General features: G+C 32.8%; 1 protein-coding gene across 1 annotated transcript in view; it reads right to left on the reverse strand.

The window, feature by feature from the left end:
- The window catches only part of myo1eb (myosin IEb), a 45533-nt gene that overhangs the window by 12755 nt on the left and 12778 nt on the right, over positions 1–20000 (reverse strand). The window contains exons 6-19 of the mRNA XM_056475129.1: positions 18529–18618; positions 17540–17671; positions 17058–17192; positions 14298–14430; positions 14006–14202; positions 11064–11144; positions 10890–10976; positions 9179–9265; positions 8922–9089; positions 7321–7406; positions 6895–6976; positions 4729–4934; positions 2992–3136; positions 314–428 (exon numbers count right to left, since the gene is read on the reverse strand). Coding sequence (XP_056331104.1) covers positions 314–428; positions 2992–3136; positions 4729–4934; positions 6895–6976; positions 7321–7406; positions 8922–9089; positions 9179–9265; positions 10890–10976; positions 11064–11144; positions 14006–14202; positions 14298–14430; positions 17058–17192; positions 17540–17671; positions 18529–18618 — 1744 coding nt within the window. The remainder of the gene's footprint in view (positions 1–313; positions 429–2991; positions 3137–4728; positions 4935–6894; positions 6977–7320; positions 7407–8921; positions 9090–9178; positions 9266–10889; positions 10977–11063; positions 11145–14005; positions 14203–14297; positions 14431–17057; positions 17193–17539; positions 17672–18528; positions 18619–20000) is intronic.

The following is a 20000-nucleotide window of genomic DNA, read 5'->3' on the forward strand; positions in this document are numbered from 1 at the left end:
GCCGTCTGGGCCTTCACTGCCTTTCTACACCTTCCTTTCTTCATGTGTTCAATGCTCTTTTCCTGTGTCATTTGATTTTATTTCAAATAACCTAATTTGTAAACTAATTAGATTTGTTTTGTTTGCATATATGAATGTCTTTGGTTGTTACCAATATACAGGGAAAATTTCAAGTCAACGGCATCTTTAGAAAAATGTTTTCTGAGAAAAATGGTGACGTGTTAAATACATATTTTCCCTGCTGTATAAAACAAAGCTCTCATCTCAAAGCTCTTATTCTGCATGCATCAAAATAAGTTGATCTGAATTGTACCTTCCTCTCGCATGCGGACATACTTCCGTACAGCAATGTGTTTGCGCCAGGCTTGCTGAATAACCCGAGCATATCCGTTGTATTTTCTTTCCCTCATCTCCTCCAGCAGGAACAACTGAAGATAGACATTTCAGAATATCAACAAACTGTACAGACAACCTCAAAATGACCAGAACAAGCTTTAGATGTGTATAACAAGTAGGGCTGTACAAAACAGGAAGAATCTGACATTGCAATATTTTGTTTTTCTGCAATACCATTTTACCAGATGACTTTAATAACTCTATTCGGAAATAATTCGTTCATTAAGTTTGATTATCATTTGCATAAAAATAATTTACAAATTTCAATCATCGATAAATATAACAGATCAAAAGCACAAGTGAAATAACCAGTGCTTTACAATTTTCTTGGGACTCTTAACAGTATTCGGCTACAGAAATTGAATAATCAAATGTAAAATAGCACTGTATAGTCTTCATCATATTAATAATTCTATACGTTTAACCTTCATTTAGTTGCAAACTATAAAAACGTCTCTGAATGCTTTAAACTCTCCTGAAATGCCCACACAATCACAGGCCTTAAAAAACACATGGGAATGATAAATTTGAACTCTATTATGGTAATACTTTTCAACTGTGGCTCCTGGTGAAAACATCTCAGATCCTGCAATGTGATTATTGCATATACGCACGTTGCAATATTGATGCTGGAACCATATATTGTGCAGACCTAATAAGACAACAGGTTTAACATACACAGTCTATTCTCTATATAAAAGTCAAAGATGCAACGACATGTCTGCATGAAATTAAATTTGCAAATGTTTAAAGTTTGCATATTAACATAATCAAACAAAAAATCTGCTTTCATTTATTCAAATAATGTTTGGAAAAATAAAATGTCATAACATGGATGAACTAATCTTCCATTGTCATTCAGTGTATACATTAAGAAAATTAGATGCATTTATGTAAAAAAATGTACATACTGTACTTGACCTGTACTTCATAGAATACTGTATGTGATCATGGATTTTATTCTATTAAATGATCAAATATTAATGTGTAAAAAAACAGGGATCTCCAAATTCGATCACGTGATCAGAAATCAGGCCCGATCACGCAGTTTCAGACTCGATCGGAATCGGACGTTATCTCCCAAACAGGACTTGAATATACAGTTGAAGTCAGAATTATAAGAACCTCTCTTTATTTTTTCTCCCAATTTCTGTTTAACGGAGAGAAGATTTTTTTTCAACACATTTCTAAACATAATAGTTTTAATAACTCATTTCTAATAATTGATTTATTTTATCTTTGCCATGATGACAGTAAATAATGTTTTACTAGATATTTTTCAAGACCCTTCTATACAGCTTAAAGTGACATTTAAAAGTTTAACTTAGGTTAATTAGGTTAACTAGGCAGGCTAGGTTAATTAGGCAAGTTATTGTATAACGATGGTTTGTTCTGTAGACTATAAAAAAATAGCTTAAAGGGGCTAATAATTTTGACCATAAAATGGAGTTTAAAAAATTAAAAACTGCTTTTATTCTAGTCCTATATAAAACAAATAAGACTTTCTCCAGAAGAAAAAAATATTATCTGACTTACTGTGAACATTTTCTTGCTCTGGTAAACAACATTTGGGAAACATTTAAAAAAGAAAAAAAAATTCAAAGGGGGGCTAATAATTCTGACTACAACTGTATATATGTGTGTATATATATATATATATATATAATCTATATATGTATAGATTGCCTGCTGGGTATTTTAAGTTGATGTGCTATTTGTTTTTATATTTTTATAGTTACTGTTGCACTAAATGTGAAGAATTTATGTTGTTTAACTGTTTAAGCTACCTCACAGAAGTGCTCTGTTTGTTAACACAGTTGTTGAATGTTAAAATAAGGTGAATTAAATAAAAATAAGGAACATCCTGGATCTGTTTCTTCGCTCTTCTTTATTCTTTTTTTAATGTATTATAGAAGTATCGGATCAGGTTTCAGTATCGACAGATACTTAAAATCAAATGACTCAGACTCAGACTCGAGGGCAAAAAAACCTGATCGGGACATCCCTAGTAAAAACTAAGAGTTTGAAAAAGTGTAGCAAAGTAAAAAAAGTTTACAATTACAATTAATTAGCATTTTGGTGCTGAACAGCAATCTTAAATAGTTTTTTAAAAGCCTGACAAGACCTGGTATTTTAATTACCATCCCACTAAATCACTTTTTAGTATCCATGTCTTCTGAAGATTATGATAAAATGTATGATAAATTTTTTTGCTTCTGTGCCAAAAAATTCATATATTTCTACTATAACAGATGTATCTGATTCTGAAATAAACATTTTGGAAAAACAGCCATACAAAAAGAGCCATTTGAACAAATTGCCAAAGAAATTCTTAATATTCACCTAACATGACTGAATTACTTCTAATCTTTAGCACGAACTCAAAGGAATGCACTTAAGTGGCCAAACTGCGAAGTAATTCAATTTGTCCACGACTAAAATAAACCGAGCCACCCCTGAGAAAATGAGTTACACTGCCAACACAAGATAACATGCTCTCAAATGTTCCGATAACGAAACACATTATTACCTTTCATATTTAAGATAACACCACATTAATTCACAACAGTAACGCACAAAACGAACAATACATACAGACTCAGGAGCCTTGATGAAGATTTTGGTTTTGCCCAGCTGGTACTGATCTGAGTCCATGTGGACAGATTTTAATAGGTGCAGGACGCCCTGTTTCTCATCTCCACGCCACTGAGGCCATGTTTCTCTGGTCAAGATGGCATATCTGAGCAAACATAAAAGAACAGCTGGTTATTAGGGATGTGTGATAACCCTAATATATAATATCAGAGATCAAAAGTGTTATTTGTAGCAAGATGGTGCATTCTTTTACTATGGAAACAAAGATTTTCTCAGAATTTTGATGACCTTCATTCACTATAATAATATTAAACGTTTATAATATTAGTTTGTTGATGAACTTTGTACAAAGGTAAATGTAAATGATCCTACATATACATATATATGTATACACGTAAATGATCCTACATATACATACATACATACATACATACATACATACATACATACATACATACATACATAATTGACACTAACTATACTTTTTACATTTTTATTTATTTTTATGTATTTTCCTTTTTTTGAGTGTGTAATCTTGAGTGTGTAAAACTAACCTGCCATTTCTGTAAAAGTTTAATAAACACATTTAAAAAAAAAAAAGTGTTATTTGTGACTGCGAATTTAAACAGTATTTAATCAAGTGTGTTTTTTTGCTCATATCTTGGCTGCTTCAGGGCTGTCACGAAGAAACAAATATGATAACAAAAGTCATAGTTTAAAATGATTCACTCATTCATTCATTCATTCATTCATTCAAATGACTCATTCAAAATGGCTGATTCGTTCAGAAAGAGAAGAAGTGACTTTCTGAACAGATCATTTAATTGATTCAAAAAGAAAAAAAAAAAAACATTAACACTGCTCTGTGACAAATGTTCTGGCTTTGTTTGGATCTATTTTCATCAGAGAAACAGAAAAACTGACAATATTGCATCTAAAATGTAACTCAAAATATATCGAACAATGTTAGTTGTATAATATAACTTACATAAAGCTCAAGTGCTTGGAAAATGGCTTAAAAGCATATAATACGGAACTAATAATACTCTTATATTGCTTTCATAACTTGAGTTATAGTAAAATTTTAACATTCTTTTACTAGGCTTTATCATTTATCTTTATCATTAGTGAGCACTTTTGGACACTAAAAATGTGAATATTTTGTTAGTTTTTTTTTTGCAAAGCTATATAGATGATAAATATTGCATAAATCTATTTATATCATTTTTTAAAATTATATTCAAAAATTAAAAGAGTTCATGGTTTAAAGCATGAGACCCTTTGTAAAAAAAAAAAAACTAAATCGTATAATACACTATACTTACCCAGTTGCATCAGGAACTGCAAACATTTTATTTTGTATTACAAATTTACAGAAATGTCTTGTTTAAATATGCAAATTATGCATTATATTATTGAATATACACTGTACACTATTCTGAATTAATTTTCATAACATAAATCTGAACACTGAATAAAGGCAGGTTTGATCAAATAAAAAGGTCCATGAATCAGAAAAAAAAAAAATTCTCAAAATTTTTTTATGAATTAAAAATAAAAATAAAAAAAACTGTAAAAACAGACTTCTGGACACTATAAAAAGTGAATATTTTTTGCTTGTGTTTTTGCAAAGCTACATAGATAATAAACACTGCACAACCCTATTATAATTACATTTTCTAACAGCAAAATCCCCTTATATCATTTAGCATCCTGATAAATAAATGCTGATTTTACCTATGCAGAAATTTTTGGAAGAGTCGTCTGAAGGCGTAGCCGGCCCTGCGCACACGGATGTTCTCTCGCAGTCCCAGGTACTCCACCTGGTGTTTTACACGACTTTCTTCCCAGTCACGAGACTTTTTGGTTTCGTTGGGCTTGATGCATCGAATATAGTGAGGGGTGCATTTCATTAACGTCTGGACCAGATTATTTGCCTGTTTCTGTTAAAGAAGAAAACAGAAAAATCTAAGACATGGATTGTCCTTTAACTTATTTTGTAAACAACTACACCTGCATTCATTCACAATTCTGCTGCCTGCTTAAAAGGTTAGTTCACCCAAAAATTTAAACCCCTGAGACCTTTATCTACCTAAATATCTTCAATATCTAATCTATTTGTTTTCTGAATACAAACAGGTCTCAGGGGTTTGGAACAATAAGATGGTAAGTAATTAATAATGAAATATTCATTTTTAGGTGAACTAACCCCTTACATAATAAATATGTTTCACAATTATGAAAATTTCATATCAGACTTTTATTATTGGCCTGTTCATCTTAGTAAAGTGGCTTTGACACAATCAACATTGTAAAAAAGCTATAGAGAGACAGGTGACTTGATTTAAAAGGCAGAAAAATAGCGTAACATAAACCTAAAAATGAATAAATCAATAAATCAGTTAGCAAGCATAACTTTCCTGGGACAGAATGCCATTAAAGTTGGCCAGTAATGCAAATTAAAAACTAACAGATTTTAAGGTTTAAAGTATGAGATAAATGCTTTAAACCACAACTAATAATATGCCATACTTCCTGTTGTCAGAAACTACAAACATTATTCTGTATTACAAGTTGTAAATGTAAATATGCAAATTAGGCAGAATATAATTAAACATACACTCATCTGAATTTATTTACATAATATAAATCTGAACACCGGATGAAGGCAGGTTTAATAAAATAAAAAAGGTCCATAAATCAGAAAAAAAGTCAAAAATGTTGACATTTGACAATTTGTCACAAAAAAAAAAGATAATTTGTCACAAGAAACTAAAAATTGACTAATGTATCAAAACCCAGCGTTTTGCTTATGGTGTCAAATTAGAGCTTTGCAATTAATCGAAAATCCAATTTCGATTTCGGCTTCTAAAAATTGTGATAAAAAGATTATTGCATCATATACCGCTCCTTTCCAGTTGTACACATTTGTTGCTCTGCAAAGCTCAGTTTCACATGAGAATCACTAAAAGCATGCAAATTTGTGTCAAAACTCAAGTGTTTAGTGATTATTTATATTAACCCTCATTTGTGTAATAAACAAACGAGTTGAGAATCAAAAGACGTGAAAGTGAAACTATAAATCAGAACCATACTGCTCTTAAAGTGACAGCGCGCAATATTCCTGCTGCTGACTGTTCTTACAGTGAAGATGCTTAAAGCACAGTTTGTTTCATAATTTTATTCTATTGTATTCATTTCTCTTTTCTTATTTACAGAGAGAAAAATAACTGTATATATACAGCTAACGTCAAAATTATTAGCCTTCCTAAATTATTAGCAGCCCCTTTCCCCCAATTTCTGTTTAACGGAAATAAGATTTTTTTCAACCCATTTCTAAATATAAATATAATAAATATAATAGTTTTAATAACTCATTTCTAATAACTGATTTCTTTTATGTTTTCCATGATGAAAAGTACATTATATTTTACTAGATATTTTTCAAGACACTAGTATTCTCTTAAAGTGACATTTAAGGGTTTAGCTAGGGTAATTAGGTGAGTTATTGTATAACGATGGTTTGTTCTGCAGACAATCAAAAAATATATAGCTTAAGGGAGCTAATAATATTGACCTTAAAATAGGTTTAAAAATATTTAAAACTGCTTTTATTCTGACCAAAATAAAACAAATAAGACTTTCTCCAGAAGAAAAAAATATTATAGGAAATACTGTGAAAAACTCGTTGTGCTGTTAAACAACATTTGGGAAATATTTAAAAAAGAAAAAATTTCACAGGAGGGTGAATAATTTTGACCAACTGTATATCGTTTTGAATAATCATGATAACAACTATGACCAAAATAATTGTGATTTTTCCCATAATTGAGCAGCCCTTTGTCAAATTGTAGTTTGCATTCCAAGTATGCATTTCTGTGTGTTGTAAATCAGGTGTTTTACCTTAATCTTTGCACCTGCAGTAGTGGGACGACCCCTTTTCTCAGCCTCAATGTTCTCTGGAAACAAACCTTTAATAAAGGCGCTGTGAAGATAACCAGAATTAGGAATCAATCATTTCTAACATCCCTGAAGCCCTTCTACTCTTTATACTCTTACCATCACACAAAATACATAATCATAGAGCTGACTTACCACAAAGATCTCTAACAAGAAGGATAACAACTGACCACCCTCCATATAAATGCTCCAGCATATTGATTTTCTGATTTATTTATGTGATTTATTATTTCATTAAGGAATTAAAGCTGAACTGCAGATGTTCTGCATCAGTGCATGAGTGCATTTAGGGGCTTTTAAAAAGCTTCAGCCATAATTCTGCTGACATGCGCAAAAAAAGGCAGTAAAAAAGGCCAAATAACCACTTACAACTCGCTGCTCTGCATGAGCTCGATGATGTCACTGAACAGCACGTCTCTGTTCCTCTCACAGAAGCCGCTCACATCATAAGACACCTGCAAACAAGGGCTCTTATTACTCACACTAAGAAGACAATCAATATTGGTGTGACTCTACTTGCTGGAAGCTCTCTCTCTAAACGCATCTATATTCAGTTGTATTCCATGTAAACAAAACAGTTTGTTATTAATGTACTGGGTTAAAGAACTCTGCAATAATTGATCAAGCTTTCTACAGTTTTAAGGAAAGTATCAAGTGACAGATTTGGGTTACATTTTACCATGTTTGTTACATGTTCTATACTATACATCAGTGGTTCATTATTATTAAACTATTAGAATTACCATATTGTATCTATAACCTGCAGAAGATAAAAAATGTATTTAATAGTTACATAAAAACAACATGCAAATAAAAAGCCATCAGCCTTTCAATATTTTTTCCATTGGCGTGTGACCCCTGGGGTGTATACGCTAGATTAATGACACGGCAATAGTGTTAGTTGCAGCAGATTAATTTTACGGCACAATGGTAATCTTTGACACCTTTTACGGCACTCACGTACATACACGTAAAAACAAAGGCCACAACTGAACATAGAGGTTAATCTCCAAGTGGCAGTCTCCAAAAATAAACCAAGAACAGACTTGTGCTGTCAACATTCCCCATCATTCTCATTAAGTGAGGTTAATAATAAATGAAACAAATGAATAATGACTGCAAAAAAATGGCATGATTGTTAGACTGTTGCACTTTTTTGTGTTGTCAAGCTTGTTTATATAGTTCCTACTAGTGTGTGTGCGCACTGTTTTGTGCAATGTTTGTATGTTTATAACCACCTCTGAGGACAGTGGGGGTAGCCAGTGAATGGAATTGTTATTTTGGGGGTCGTCTCTTTTATTTAAAAGTTAAACTAATTTATTTATAAAATAAATAAAAGACACAAATCATGTAAAAATTATGCAATTATACAAATGATCACATTTTAAATTATTAACATCTTATGAATTATTTTAAACCATTAGAAATGAAACATTTTGAATAATTTCAGTTTATTTCGCCATTAAATTAGAATTACATTTGGTGTTTTAAGTCTTATTATATTATAAAAATGTCATAAAACTACTAATTAGGTATATAAAAAGGATCTTTTGTTATATAAAACATTGTTACATTGAATGACATTAGTGCGTGTCATCTGTAAATCATGGTTAAAAATTTAACATCACATGCTAATGCAAAAATGATGTTTGAAACCCCCTTTTCACCTTTGAATATCTTACTATAGTAATATCTGTAAACTTTGAATAATTACATATTTAAAAACGCTGCACAAAATCCTAATCCTCACCCTAAAGTGAACAAAATGTTGCTATTTTATTGTAATCCTATTACACAATGTATTAGCAAAAAAACTAAACAAAAAGATACACACAATGGATTCAACAAAATAGCACATTTTATGAAGTCTGATTAGGTTTGCAAGTTTTTAAATATCCTTTTTTTTCCTCTCTAAATATTTTTTTATTTAGACATTTAACGTTTGTACACTTGAAAATGGTCTCTCTTACCTTTCCGGCATAGTGGTGCACAACAAAACCTTTGTTCCAGCTGTTGAAGTGTTCATGAGTGCCGATTTGCGACTGTAGTTTTTGCAGAAGGGTTTGGTCTGCACCCTCTCCTTTGGCATGCATGGTTGCACAAACATCATCCAGGATGCTCATGATTCCAGGAGGATTCTGGGTCATTAAAGTGCTCATTAGATTCAATTAGTTGAACAGGTGTTTTTAGGTATATGACAAAAGTTTGACGGAAAGTGCAAACTCACCAGTTTGGACTCAATTAAATCACATACTACTTTATTGTTAAAGTACTCAATGGGGGTCCAGCTGATTCCCTCTTGTACATACTCTTCCTGCAACAGAGAAAGCGGAAAAAAAAAATCAGCAAATGTATAGCATTATTAGAAGGATATTTATACTTTAAATCATAATTCTTTTGCTTTGGGCAGAATCAGTGTAGATATGCCAATGTAAAATATTTAACACTCATTTTAACAAATAATACTTTTTTTTTCCTTAAAACTGATGCGGATTGGGGATAGCTTCTAAGCGCAATGCAATATAGGCCTTGACTATATTTTATTACTAGCTCCTATGTCCTAAAACACTTAACGGTTTCCTTTACTTGAGATAACCTTATGATTTGCAACATCCTAAATTATTCTCTTAAATAAAGAAGAGCAACCTATTAAATGTCATATAGCCTAGGGAAAAATGTATATGTTTTAGGTCTCTCCAGAGCATTTGGGCTAAATGTTTCATGGTGTCTACCGAAACTAGGATGTTATAATATATGCCGAGTTATTACTGGAAGATTTCTGTGGTTTTATATTACGGATGGTGCGCTGGGTCATCCCTCCGTTAGTGGCGAGACCACTCGATGTATGATGCCAATAGTCAGTCGGCAAGTAGCCTAAATAAATATAACGAATGAAAATAAATAGACCTATGTATAGACATATAATGTAAGGCTGTACAGTAATGGGCCATTTGTTTGTTTCAGTTGTCTTCATTTTTCATGCTGCGATGTGTGCTTTATCTGCCTGATTCCCGCTGAACTGGGCAGGTTATGTGACGTTTGATTCAGGGGGCGGTCTGGTTGCAGGGTTTTTGCGTGCAGCGTTGTGAGCTACCAGCCCGACAATGGAAACGCGACATGATTTCGACCTCACTACTCAAGCTCCCAGATTTTTTTCCCCATGGCCCAGCCCGATAAAAGCCCTGGCTTGCACTGGCCCGACAGTGGAAATGCTGCTAATGATAAAGGGGGTCTGAAACATTTTGAAATAGCTAGATGCCTTAATGACTATAACACTAACCACTTTCAGAGGTGGTCAAAACACATCAGTTTTCTTTCATTGTACACACACTCTAATAGTTGAGTGTTAAGAGTGTGAATGGGTTTAAATAGCCACAAAAACCCACCTACACTCTTCCTACTCACATGCCAATAGGATGGGTTGTTGAAACATGGTAGTCACATGGGATTTAAACTTTGCTATCTCAAATACTAAGCTTTGTTTAAAAGTGATTTTTTCTTTATAAAAAAGCTCAATGTTCTCTTACCAATCCTGATTTAAACACAAACCCAGTGTCAAGCAAAGTTTTATGGCCTTCCAAACAGAAACCAAAGCATCTGCTATAATTTTTCAATTCAATTCACTTTTATTTCTATAGCATTTTTACAATGCAGACTGTGTCAAAGCAGCTTAACATAAAAGTTCTAGTAAATTGAAATGGTGTAAGTCCAGTTTTTCTACTGGCTTCAATTCATGCACTCTTATTCCCCAATGTTAAATCAGAAGAACAGAAAAAAATTTGTCCACATTCTCTGTCCTCAAATAAAGCAGACAAGTGGATGAAAGAGATGGATTAAAACACCAGGTGTAAACGTAAATGTCTCCCTCATCTACATTGTGATCAGATTGATTTAAAAAAGTATGCGTCTATACACTTATAAAAACTGATATTTCTTACCTGCTCTGCTTTTAGTGTGAGCTCAATGAAAATCTGTTGGAGTTTTTCATTCACAAAGTTGATGCAGAACTGCTCGAATCCATTTTTCTGGAGGGGTAAAGACATGAGGTTACTTCAATATGAAAAGTAATTAAAAAAACACATTACATTTAAAAAAAAAAAAACTGAACTTACCTGAAATATTTCAAAGCCATAGATGTCCAGAACTCCAATGTTCAGCTCCTCGCGGTCTTTCTGCATTGCTTTATTTATGGCCTTTAAATGAAAGCAGAAACTAATTGGAATGGCTTGTCTTTAGATTTTTGAGACATAAAACACATTTGAATACTACAGGGTTTGTAACATATATATATATGTGTATATATATATATATATATATATATATATATATATATATGTATATGTATATGTATATGTATATATATATATATATGTATATATATATATATGTATATATATATATATATATATATATATATATATATATATATATATATATATATATATATATATATATATATATATATATATATATATATATATATATATATATATATATATATATATATATATATATATACATACATAAGCCATATCACACTCGTAGCAGTGCGATATGGCTGTATATCAGCACTGGTGGGAAGTGGGAGGCCGCAGGGTGAGTGCCTTAGTGTCCCACCAGTGCTGATATACAACCATATTGCACTGCTACGAGTGTGATATTGCATTAATACAACAGTTTGACGGCACAATTGTGTGTATATATATATATATATATATATATATATATATATATATATATATATATATATATATATATATATATATAAAGTCTAAAAACCCTTTTGTATAAGGAATTACTTCCGCCATTCATTTATATCTGCAGCTGATGTCAAAACAGCAGAAGCCATTACTAATTCACCAACATCACTTTAGAGCTAGTGTTTGAATGATTCTCAAGTGTAAAACGTGATTTTGCTTACATTTTAAGATTATAATGCTGAACTCAACATGAAATATCTTCTTACAGCCTTCAGTACTGTATTTCTCTGTTGCAATCGGGAAATCACAATAACTAACCCGGAAAAAGCAGCGCAATTACTCTGAGATAGCTGTTGTGTTTGCGATAGAAAAAAATAGGGAGGGGGAGGGGGTGTTCTGGGGGAGGTCTCTGAATGACACTGTTGAGAACCAGGATAGGAAAGTAACTGTATTAAAACAGGCACTGTCCTTATAAACAAACTGCATGGTTGCAATATATACAAAAGAGAGAGATCAATTTAAATATTACTTATCAGTTTAATAATGATTTGATCAGCTGTAGTTAGAAAACACGCTGTTTTAATATTCTAAGCAAGGGCGTATTATGCGATCCTGGCACCATCTTGTGGATAGACAACGTCAACCGTCTTTGGCTAATGGATGCCGACGTGCTGTCTCTCAGAAATTATAAATATTTTGAAATAGACACTATCCTTATAAATAAACTGCATAGTTGCAATCTAAACACCTACATTCTCGACTAAAAAAAGCCTCAAAAGTACATTATGTTGTCCAATAGCTGCAATATTTGTCAAACTGTAGTGAGTTTATTGATCTGCTGTCACTCTATCTGGGCGGAGTAATACACAAAGCTGAAGAGGCTGTACAAGTGCTGTTATTGCAGAATATCACAATGCTATCAGCCAATCTGATTCGAGAACCAGACAGAACTGTTGTTTGTGTGTGTGTGTGTGTGTATATATATATATATATGTTTCCTTCCACGCTGTTTTGTTTAACCTGCAAGTATTTATTTTACAAATTATATAGATCCTAAAGAACTGTATGCTTTTCAATCTCTATGAGGAGTGTCATTCATGTGTTTTAAGGTGCACTCGGTCAGAAGACAATCGCCTGTGGTATCATGTCATTTTGTTTTTGATTGTCAGGATGATGTAGGCCTATAATTATGTTAATATTTATACAATATAGTTATAATGATATGTATACATGATCAAACTAGTGTGCAACTTAAGCAAAACTAATACTAAAATTGTTTTAAATTTGGTTTAGTAGTTCAGTCCCAAATAAATATTTGTTGTGGTTTTTAATCATTTAAGTTAATTTGATTGACTATATAAAAATCTGTGGATATTACAGATTCATTTATTGGGTAAAATTGCTACTTTTTACAGTCATTCAATGTGTTTTTGGTCATTATCAATGCACTGTCAATTTAGACAATTTATTGCTGCTTCAGCAATGCTCACGCTCCACTCTGACACGCTGCTTCTGCATGCTGTATGAAAGCTCTAATCTGTTAACATGGATGCTGAAAAACCTGCACTGCTCAAGCTCCGCTCACGCGTACGGTGTGAAACAGACGTAAGATTTACAATTGTATTAGAAAACTCACAAAAGCAGTATTTAATTTACGCAAAAATCTTTTGTAGCATCATGCTCTCACACATTAGATCACTGTTTACTCACACTCAAATGGATAAAAATCTTGCATGATTTTTTTTTTCTTCTGTTGAACACAAAAGAAGATATTCTGAAGAATGTTGAGGAACAGCCATTGATATACATACAAACAAAAAATACAATGAAAGTCAATGGATGCTTTTTTTCCCACCACTGTTCAGTATATCTGCTTTTGTGTTCATCAAAAGATAGAAACTTACACAGGGTTGAAACCAGAAGAGAGCGAGTACATTTTCATTTTAGGGTGAACTATCCCTTTAATACATCCATGTTAAAAAAGAAGTAAAGAGTTCAGATGCAAAAATCTCTATGCCATCTGAAATGCTCTTATAAAATGAGCATTCTTTCTTAGTCTCCGATGTTTATATGCTGTTACTTGACTTTAAAGGCAATGAAAATAACCTATTCATCACCATCGAAGTGAAATATCTGAAACTACAGAGGGAAAAGTATAAAAGTGCTCATTTTAGAAGAAAATGTATGATGGCATTTAGAGGCGTTTGCATCTGAACTCTTTAAGTATTTATTCAGTTCACTAAAGAAAATAAATCACATTTAAACATCACACTTACCCCAAATTTTAAATGATAGCATTTACCACAACACAAAACATCATTCATGCAAATTTGTAATCTGGCAGACTGACTCACATCAACCAAATAGTCGAAGAGTCTTGAATACAGTGCCTTGGACAGGGCGTCTCGGGTGAAGGAGGCCTGCTCTGTATTCAAGGTGACAGAAATGGTCTCCGTCTTGCCACCCCACTTGCTGTCCATAATACGACTAGTCAGTTTGCTCTTTAAACCGTCCTGATTGATCCCCAACAGGTACGATGGGAATGCCAAAACTGCAGCAGAGCCATAATGAATTAATTACATGGCTAAGAACAAGCTCCTTACTTTCTATTCTTTAAATCCAATATTTCAGTAAGGATAAACTCACAGTCTTCACTCTCCACCACAGCGTAGTTGCCCTCCTCTCTAAAAGCGATGTTGCCCAGATGGAGGATTCCTGCCACGATCTGCAGCACAGAGTCCTGCGCTTCCACTGACAGGCCCACCACCGACATGGCATTCTACAAATACAGTTAATTTTAGATTATGATATAGTATACTGTATATAGTGTACAATTATAAGGTTTGCATTCTGTCGGGTTTGGACAACACAAAATCTTTAGTCTGTTATGATAATGTCAGTTGTGATTTTGACTCCTGAATTCTTGTCACTCCTGACTTACGATTTTTTTTGATTGTCACAAACTGTGATTTAATTTTTTTTGGGTCGAGATGGCTCACATTTCAACCAAACAGTGCTGGTTTTGGCATGTTTGCATAGTACATCATTTTTGACAGTTTAAGCAAAATATATTAAGCCTTCTGTGAACTTTATTTCTCTTTTAAAAATCCATTAAGTGAATTTTAATGAGGAGAATCAACAGTTTTCAACATAGTATTAACAGCTTTTAATAACTCATGTCTTATAAGTTGGTCCCCACGAAATCTATGTGAGCAGAAATCATTCCAATCAAATTTTGTCAGATTTTTAGCCCATCGAGTCAATTTATTCACTTGTGTAAATGTGTGTACATTTATATTTATTCAGTTTTTAAATTTATTTCAGTAATATTACTAATATGATTATACTAATATGAAAATGTTCATATGATTTATTTACAATACAATTTGTAAAGTAATATTATCTGTATTTAGTAGATATACACTACCTGACAAAAGTCTTGTCGCTTAACCAGGTTTTAGGAACAACAAATAATAAGTTGACTTCTAGTTGATCATTTGGTATCAGAAGTGGCTTTTATGAAAGGCAAAGGTCTCTAGATTACGCTTATTTTACCAAAATAAAATATGATCATGCCTTGATTTTCATTATTTAATTAGGACAGTAAGATCTGACTTTGCTTAGACAAAAGTCTTGTCATTTAACAGAAATAATGTCCAGTATAGAATATAAAGTCAAGGTGCAGTGGAAACAGAATGAATATTGTGTATGACTCCCATGAGCTTGGAGGACTGCATCCATACATCTCTGCAATGACTCAAATAACTTATTAATAAAGTCATCTGGAATGGCAAAGAAAGCGTTCTTGCAGGACTCCCAGAGTTCATCAAGATTATTTGGATTCATCTTTAATGCTTCCTCCTTCATCTTACCCCAGCCATGCTCAGTAATGTTTATGTCTGGTGACTGGGCTGGCCAATCCGGGAGCACCTTGACTTTCTTTGCTTTCAGGAACTTTGATATGGAGACTGAAGTATGAGAAGGAGTGCTATCCTGCTGAAGAATTTGAATTAGAATAGTGGTTTGCAATGTAAGGGGCAGCACAAACGCCTTGATATGTCAGACTATTGTTGTTGCATCCACTCTGCAGATCTCTCACAACCCCAAACTGAATGTAACCCCAAACCATGATTTTTCCTTCACCAAACTGATTTCTGTGAGAATCTTGGGACCATGCGGGTTCCAATACGTCTTCTGCAGTATTGGTGATGATTGGGATGCTGTTCAACAGATGATTCATCAGAAAAATCTACCTTCTTCCCCTTTTCCAAATGATCAACTAGAAGTCAAATTATTATTTGTTGCTCTTACAACTGGGATCAACAACAAGACATTTGTCAGGTAGAGTATCATATGAGAGACTTCCCACGTTTACCAAATAATTAGATCTAATTTGATTTGCATCATAAATATAAAAAAAAAAAGTCAAGAAGGTATTATTTTTTTATTTCATATATTAAATTTGTAGTTATGATCCTTCAAAAAATTATTCCGCATAAATCTGCAGTTTTTTACAAAATTCTCAGCAGAAAATAGCAAAAAATGTCTGCAGATTCTGTCTGGTCCTACTTATAACCAATTGCTTCTGTCGATGGCGATATGACAGTACATAATATTTCAGCTACGATCTAGCTACTTTGCAAGATATTCAGGTCAAGTGAAATTTAAAGGCTTAACTAGGTTAATTAGACAATTTCGGTTAACTAGGCAAGTCATTGGTTTGTTCTGTATCAAATCTAAAAAAAAATATTGACTTTAAAAAAAATGCAAAATGTGTCTATTATTCCAGTCAAACAAAAAGAAATGAGACTTTGCCTGGAAGAAGAAATATTATAGTAAATACTGTGAAAATGTCCTTGCTCTGTTAAATCTTATTTGGGAAGTACTTGTAAAAAAGAATAAAAAATTCACAGGATGGCTAATAATTTAGCCTTCAACTGTATTTGTATTTATCGAAACACTGGTAAGATTTTATAGTTCGATCCTAGCATTAAAAGCATTTAAAATACTTCAACTTAAAAAAATTTCATCAGTGAAATTTAAATCACACTGAACTAAACTAAACTGAACTGCATCTCTGAAATCTGGACTTTACTAGAACTATGTTAAGCTGCTTTGACACAATCTACATTGTAAAAAGCACTACATAAATAAACATGAATTGAATTGAAAAATTAAAATAGTTTACATAGTGGTCTTATTTTCCATACTTATTACTTCTATTTCTATATCAAATCTGTCTGTGTTTTTACTTTCTTTATACTCCATCATTTAGATTCTTATTGATATTACTTTTTTAAGGTCAGGGGTGGTTGTATAAGCATTTCACATCATATCGTACAGTGTATGAGACCAATAAGATTTAAATTAGAATTTTTGAATTAGGATACAATGCTTCACACCCACCATTGTGTCTTCAAACTCCTTCTTGTCGTTGACCTCCTCCACAGTGTAGGTGTCGGACTGGTTTAAATAGAAGTAGTAATCAGGAGTCGTGACTCCTAAATTCTCTCTCTGCTCTTTGGTGGCTCCTTTCAAAAGCTGAAACATCAGATATAAAAAAAAGGTACTTTAAAAGTTCACTTGAAGACGTATTTCTATGAACTTCCTTTTACTTGTTGATCTTGTATTATTTTACTGTATTGTTTATGCACAGTGTTCAGCATTTTGAGAAACTGAAGGCACTATATAAATAAAATTTATTATTATGCAACAATTTTAAATCTTGATTTTTGACCTAAGTAATATGAGCTACTAATATGGCACAAAGCAATCCACAACTGGAATTAAATAACAATGCCCTAAAAGACACATAACAACCTGGCAGTTTCTTAAACACATAATATCCTGAAATGACCTTGGCTTGAATGTGTTGCCTTGAGTTTTACCTGGTAGTATATATGGAAATTCCTTTCCCCGTGGTTTTGAGACACTACTCTGGATTTTTCCAGCAGGAAGTTAGAGATCTTTCCTCCGTCAGGTTCTCCTCCTCGGCTGAACTGAATTTCAAAGTATTTTCCCTGAGATCAGAAATAAATACATCACTGACATCATCACATACATGTGTGGACAAACAGAGCAGCAGAAAAGAAAATGGGCTTTCTGATATACAACGTGACAGTACTTACTGTCATGCTGTATACCAGAACTACGTACACATACATATAGACTGCAATCCTACAACCACATCGTGCAGCAACAAACAAGCGTTGACATGTTGAGGACCAGCATGCTCCAAATGACATTCTTAGACGTGGATACACTGATTCATGAGACTAAACAGCACAGAGGCCATCTAAGCTTTATTTTGTATTAAAATAATTTAAATATAAATAATATTATTTTAATAAAAGGTTAATAAAATAAAATACTATTAAAATGAACAATACATCTACACGATATGCCATTTTTATTTTATATACAGAATTATCAGTACTATTAGATGTTTATTTTTAATTATTAAAAGTCTTTATGGGTCAAAGATGAGAGAGCAAAAGGTTCTCTATTCTATACATGTAGAAAACAATCAATGCAAGTGTCTTTTAATGTTTCAGATAACATTGTTGATGATATAATAATGTTCATAATCATAAAACATGTTTTACATAATAATAATAAAATATAATTATGAAATAATGTTGCATCATCATCATTCAGTGTGACATAAATATATGTGAAAATGTAACAATTCTTATTTTGACTTAATATTAAAGCTGTACTATTGTTTTTGAACAATGCTGTATTATTGTTGTTGTGAAAACAAATACACACAACTAAAAGAATGTAAAAATAAATCAACTAAAGTAAAAAAAGTGTATTTCTGAGACTTAAAGAGATCAAATCATCAGACAAAAATCTAAGAGTAATCAAGACTTACAAAGCGACTGGAGTTGTTGTTTCTGACGGTTTTAGCATTCCCAAAAGCCTCCAGCAGCGGGTTAGACTGCAGAATGATGTCTTTAACATGCTGAAAGAGGAAACAACATAATGTCACACTCACAGAGTGCCATATATAACATATACAATAAATGTGTACACTTCTAAGCATGTTGAAATAATTAAAAGTTTTTAAAAGTGCCATTTTTAAAGTTTCTAGTTCGATGCATTCTTTTTCAGATCTGGTGAATGGCAGAGGAGCAAAGAAAGGGATCATGGTTTTTGATATCTCAGATAACGGTCATGGTGCAACATTTCACATACAATAAGCACCAATTGTTGCCAATACTACAAAAGAAATCAACCACACCCTGGATTTCACAGGGTTTGAGTTCAAATGACCATCCAAAAATCTGATCTCAGCCAAACCTGTTTGGCCAAACATTTACAGGAAATACAGGACTACTGTTTCTTTCATAAACATTCAGTAGACCAGGCCCGGACTGGCTAATCGGGAGGGTTGGGAGAATTCCCAGTGGGCCGGTCTGTTTTTTGGCCCTGAGGGCCAGTGTCCCTAGCTGCTTGCACTCTTAGCAGTCGCACTTTTTTCATTTATTTATTTATTTGACCATAGCCTCACTCTTTTTATTCATTATTTTACTGCAGCTCTGCTCTTTTTATTTATTTTCTCGCAGCCCCATCAGCAAAATGCAGCCTGCAGGTTAATAAAGATGTAACTATCATCTGACCTCAAACAGCGGCACCTTATTATAATTAATATTAATGAATATTACACCTGCTCAATGAAAACCAGATGATTCACTGCATTAATAAATCTGACATAACTTGATCAGAAATCTAAAAAGGGGAGAAAAAGATTAAGCCATCAATAGGAAGTAATACTGTGGTTAAAAGAGTTTTGCAGATAACAGTGCAATACTTATTTTTTATTCCAAAAGCACCAGCATAACAGCACCATTGTGGTTCTGTAGTCAGCATGTTGTTATGATGCCACCGACCCGAGTTTGATCCTCTTTTTTTTTTTTTTAGTGTTAAGACATATAATACAGTTTGGGTTACTTATGTAGGTGTACATATTACATATTTTATTTTTATGTTTTGTGTGACCACTGTTACAAAGGACTGGATATCTTTGCACAGATTTTGCACAGAATATATATTCAGATACTGCAGGAAAGGACATTGTGATGTTTTAAAGAATAGTGTAGGAGATTTAGCTACCCTTTAATGTTCTCATATTCATGAAAAACATTTGAAGTTCTAAAGCAGCTGTGTCCTTGAAAAAGACGTGGTAGTGTCATTAGAAACTGAATTGCAAATGACGTTATTTTAATATAGTCAGTCATGAACTGAGGTGGGCCGGTCTAAGGCTTGAAAGTCCAGGGCTGAAAAGGAGTCTCACTCCGGCCCTGCAGTAGACTAAAATAATTCTCCCTATATTTAAGTTAAGAT

Source organism: Danio aesculapii, chromosome 16, assembly GCF_903798145.1.
Source record: "Danio aesculapii chromosome 16, fDanAes4.1, whole genome shotgun sequence".
Taxonomy (NCBI): domain Eukaryota; kingdom Metazoa; phylum Chordata; class Actinopteri; order Cypriniformes; family Danionidae; genus Danio; species Danio aesculapii.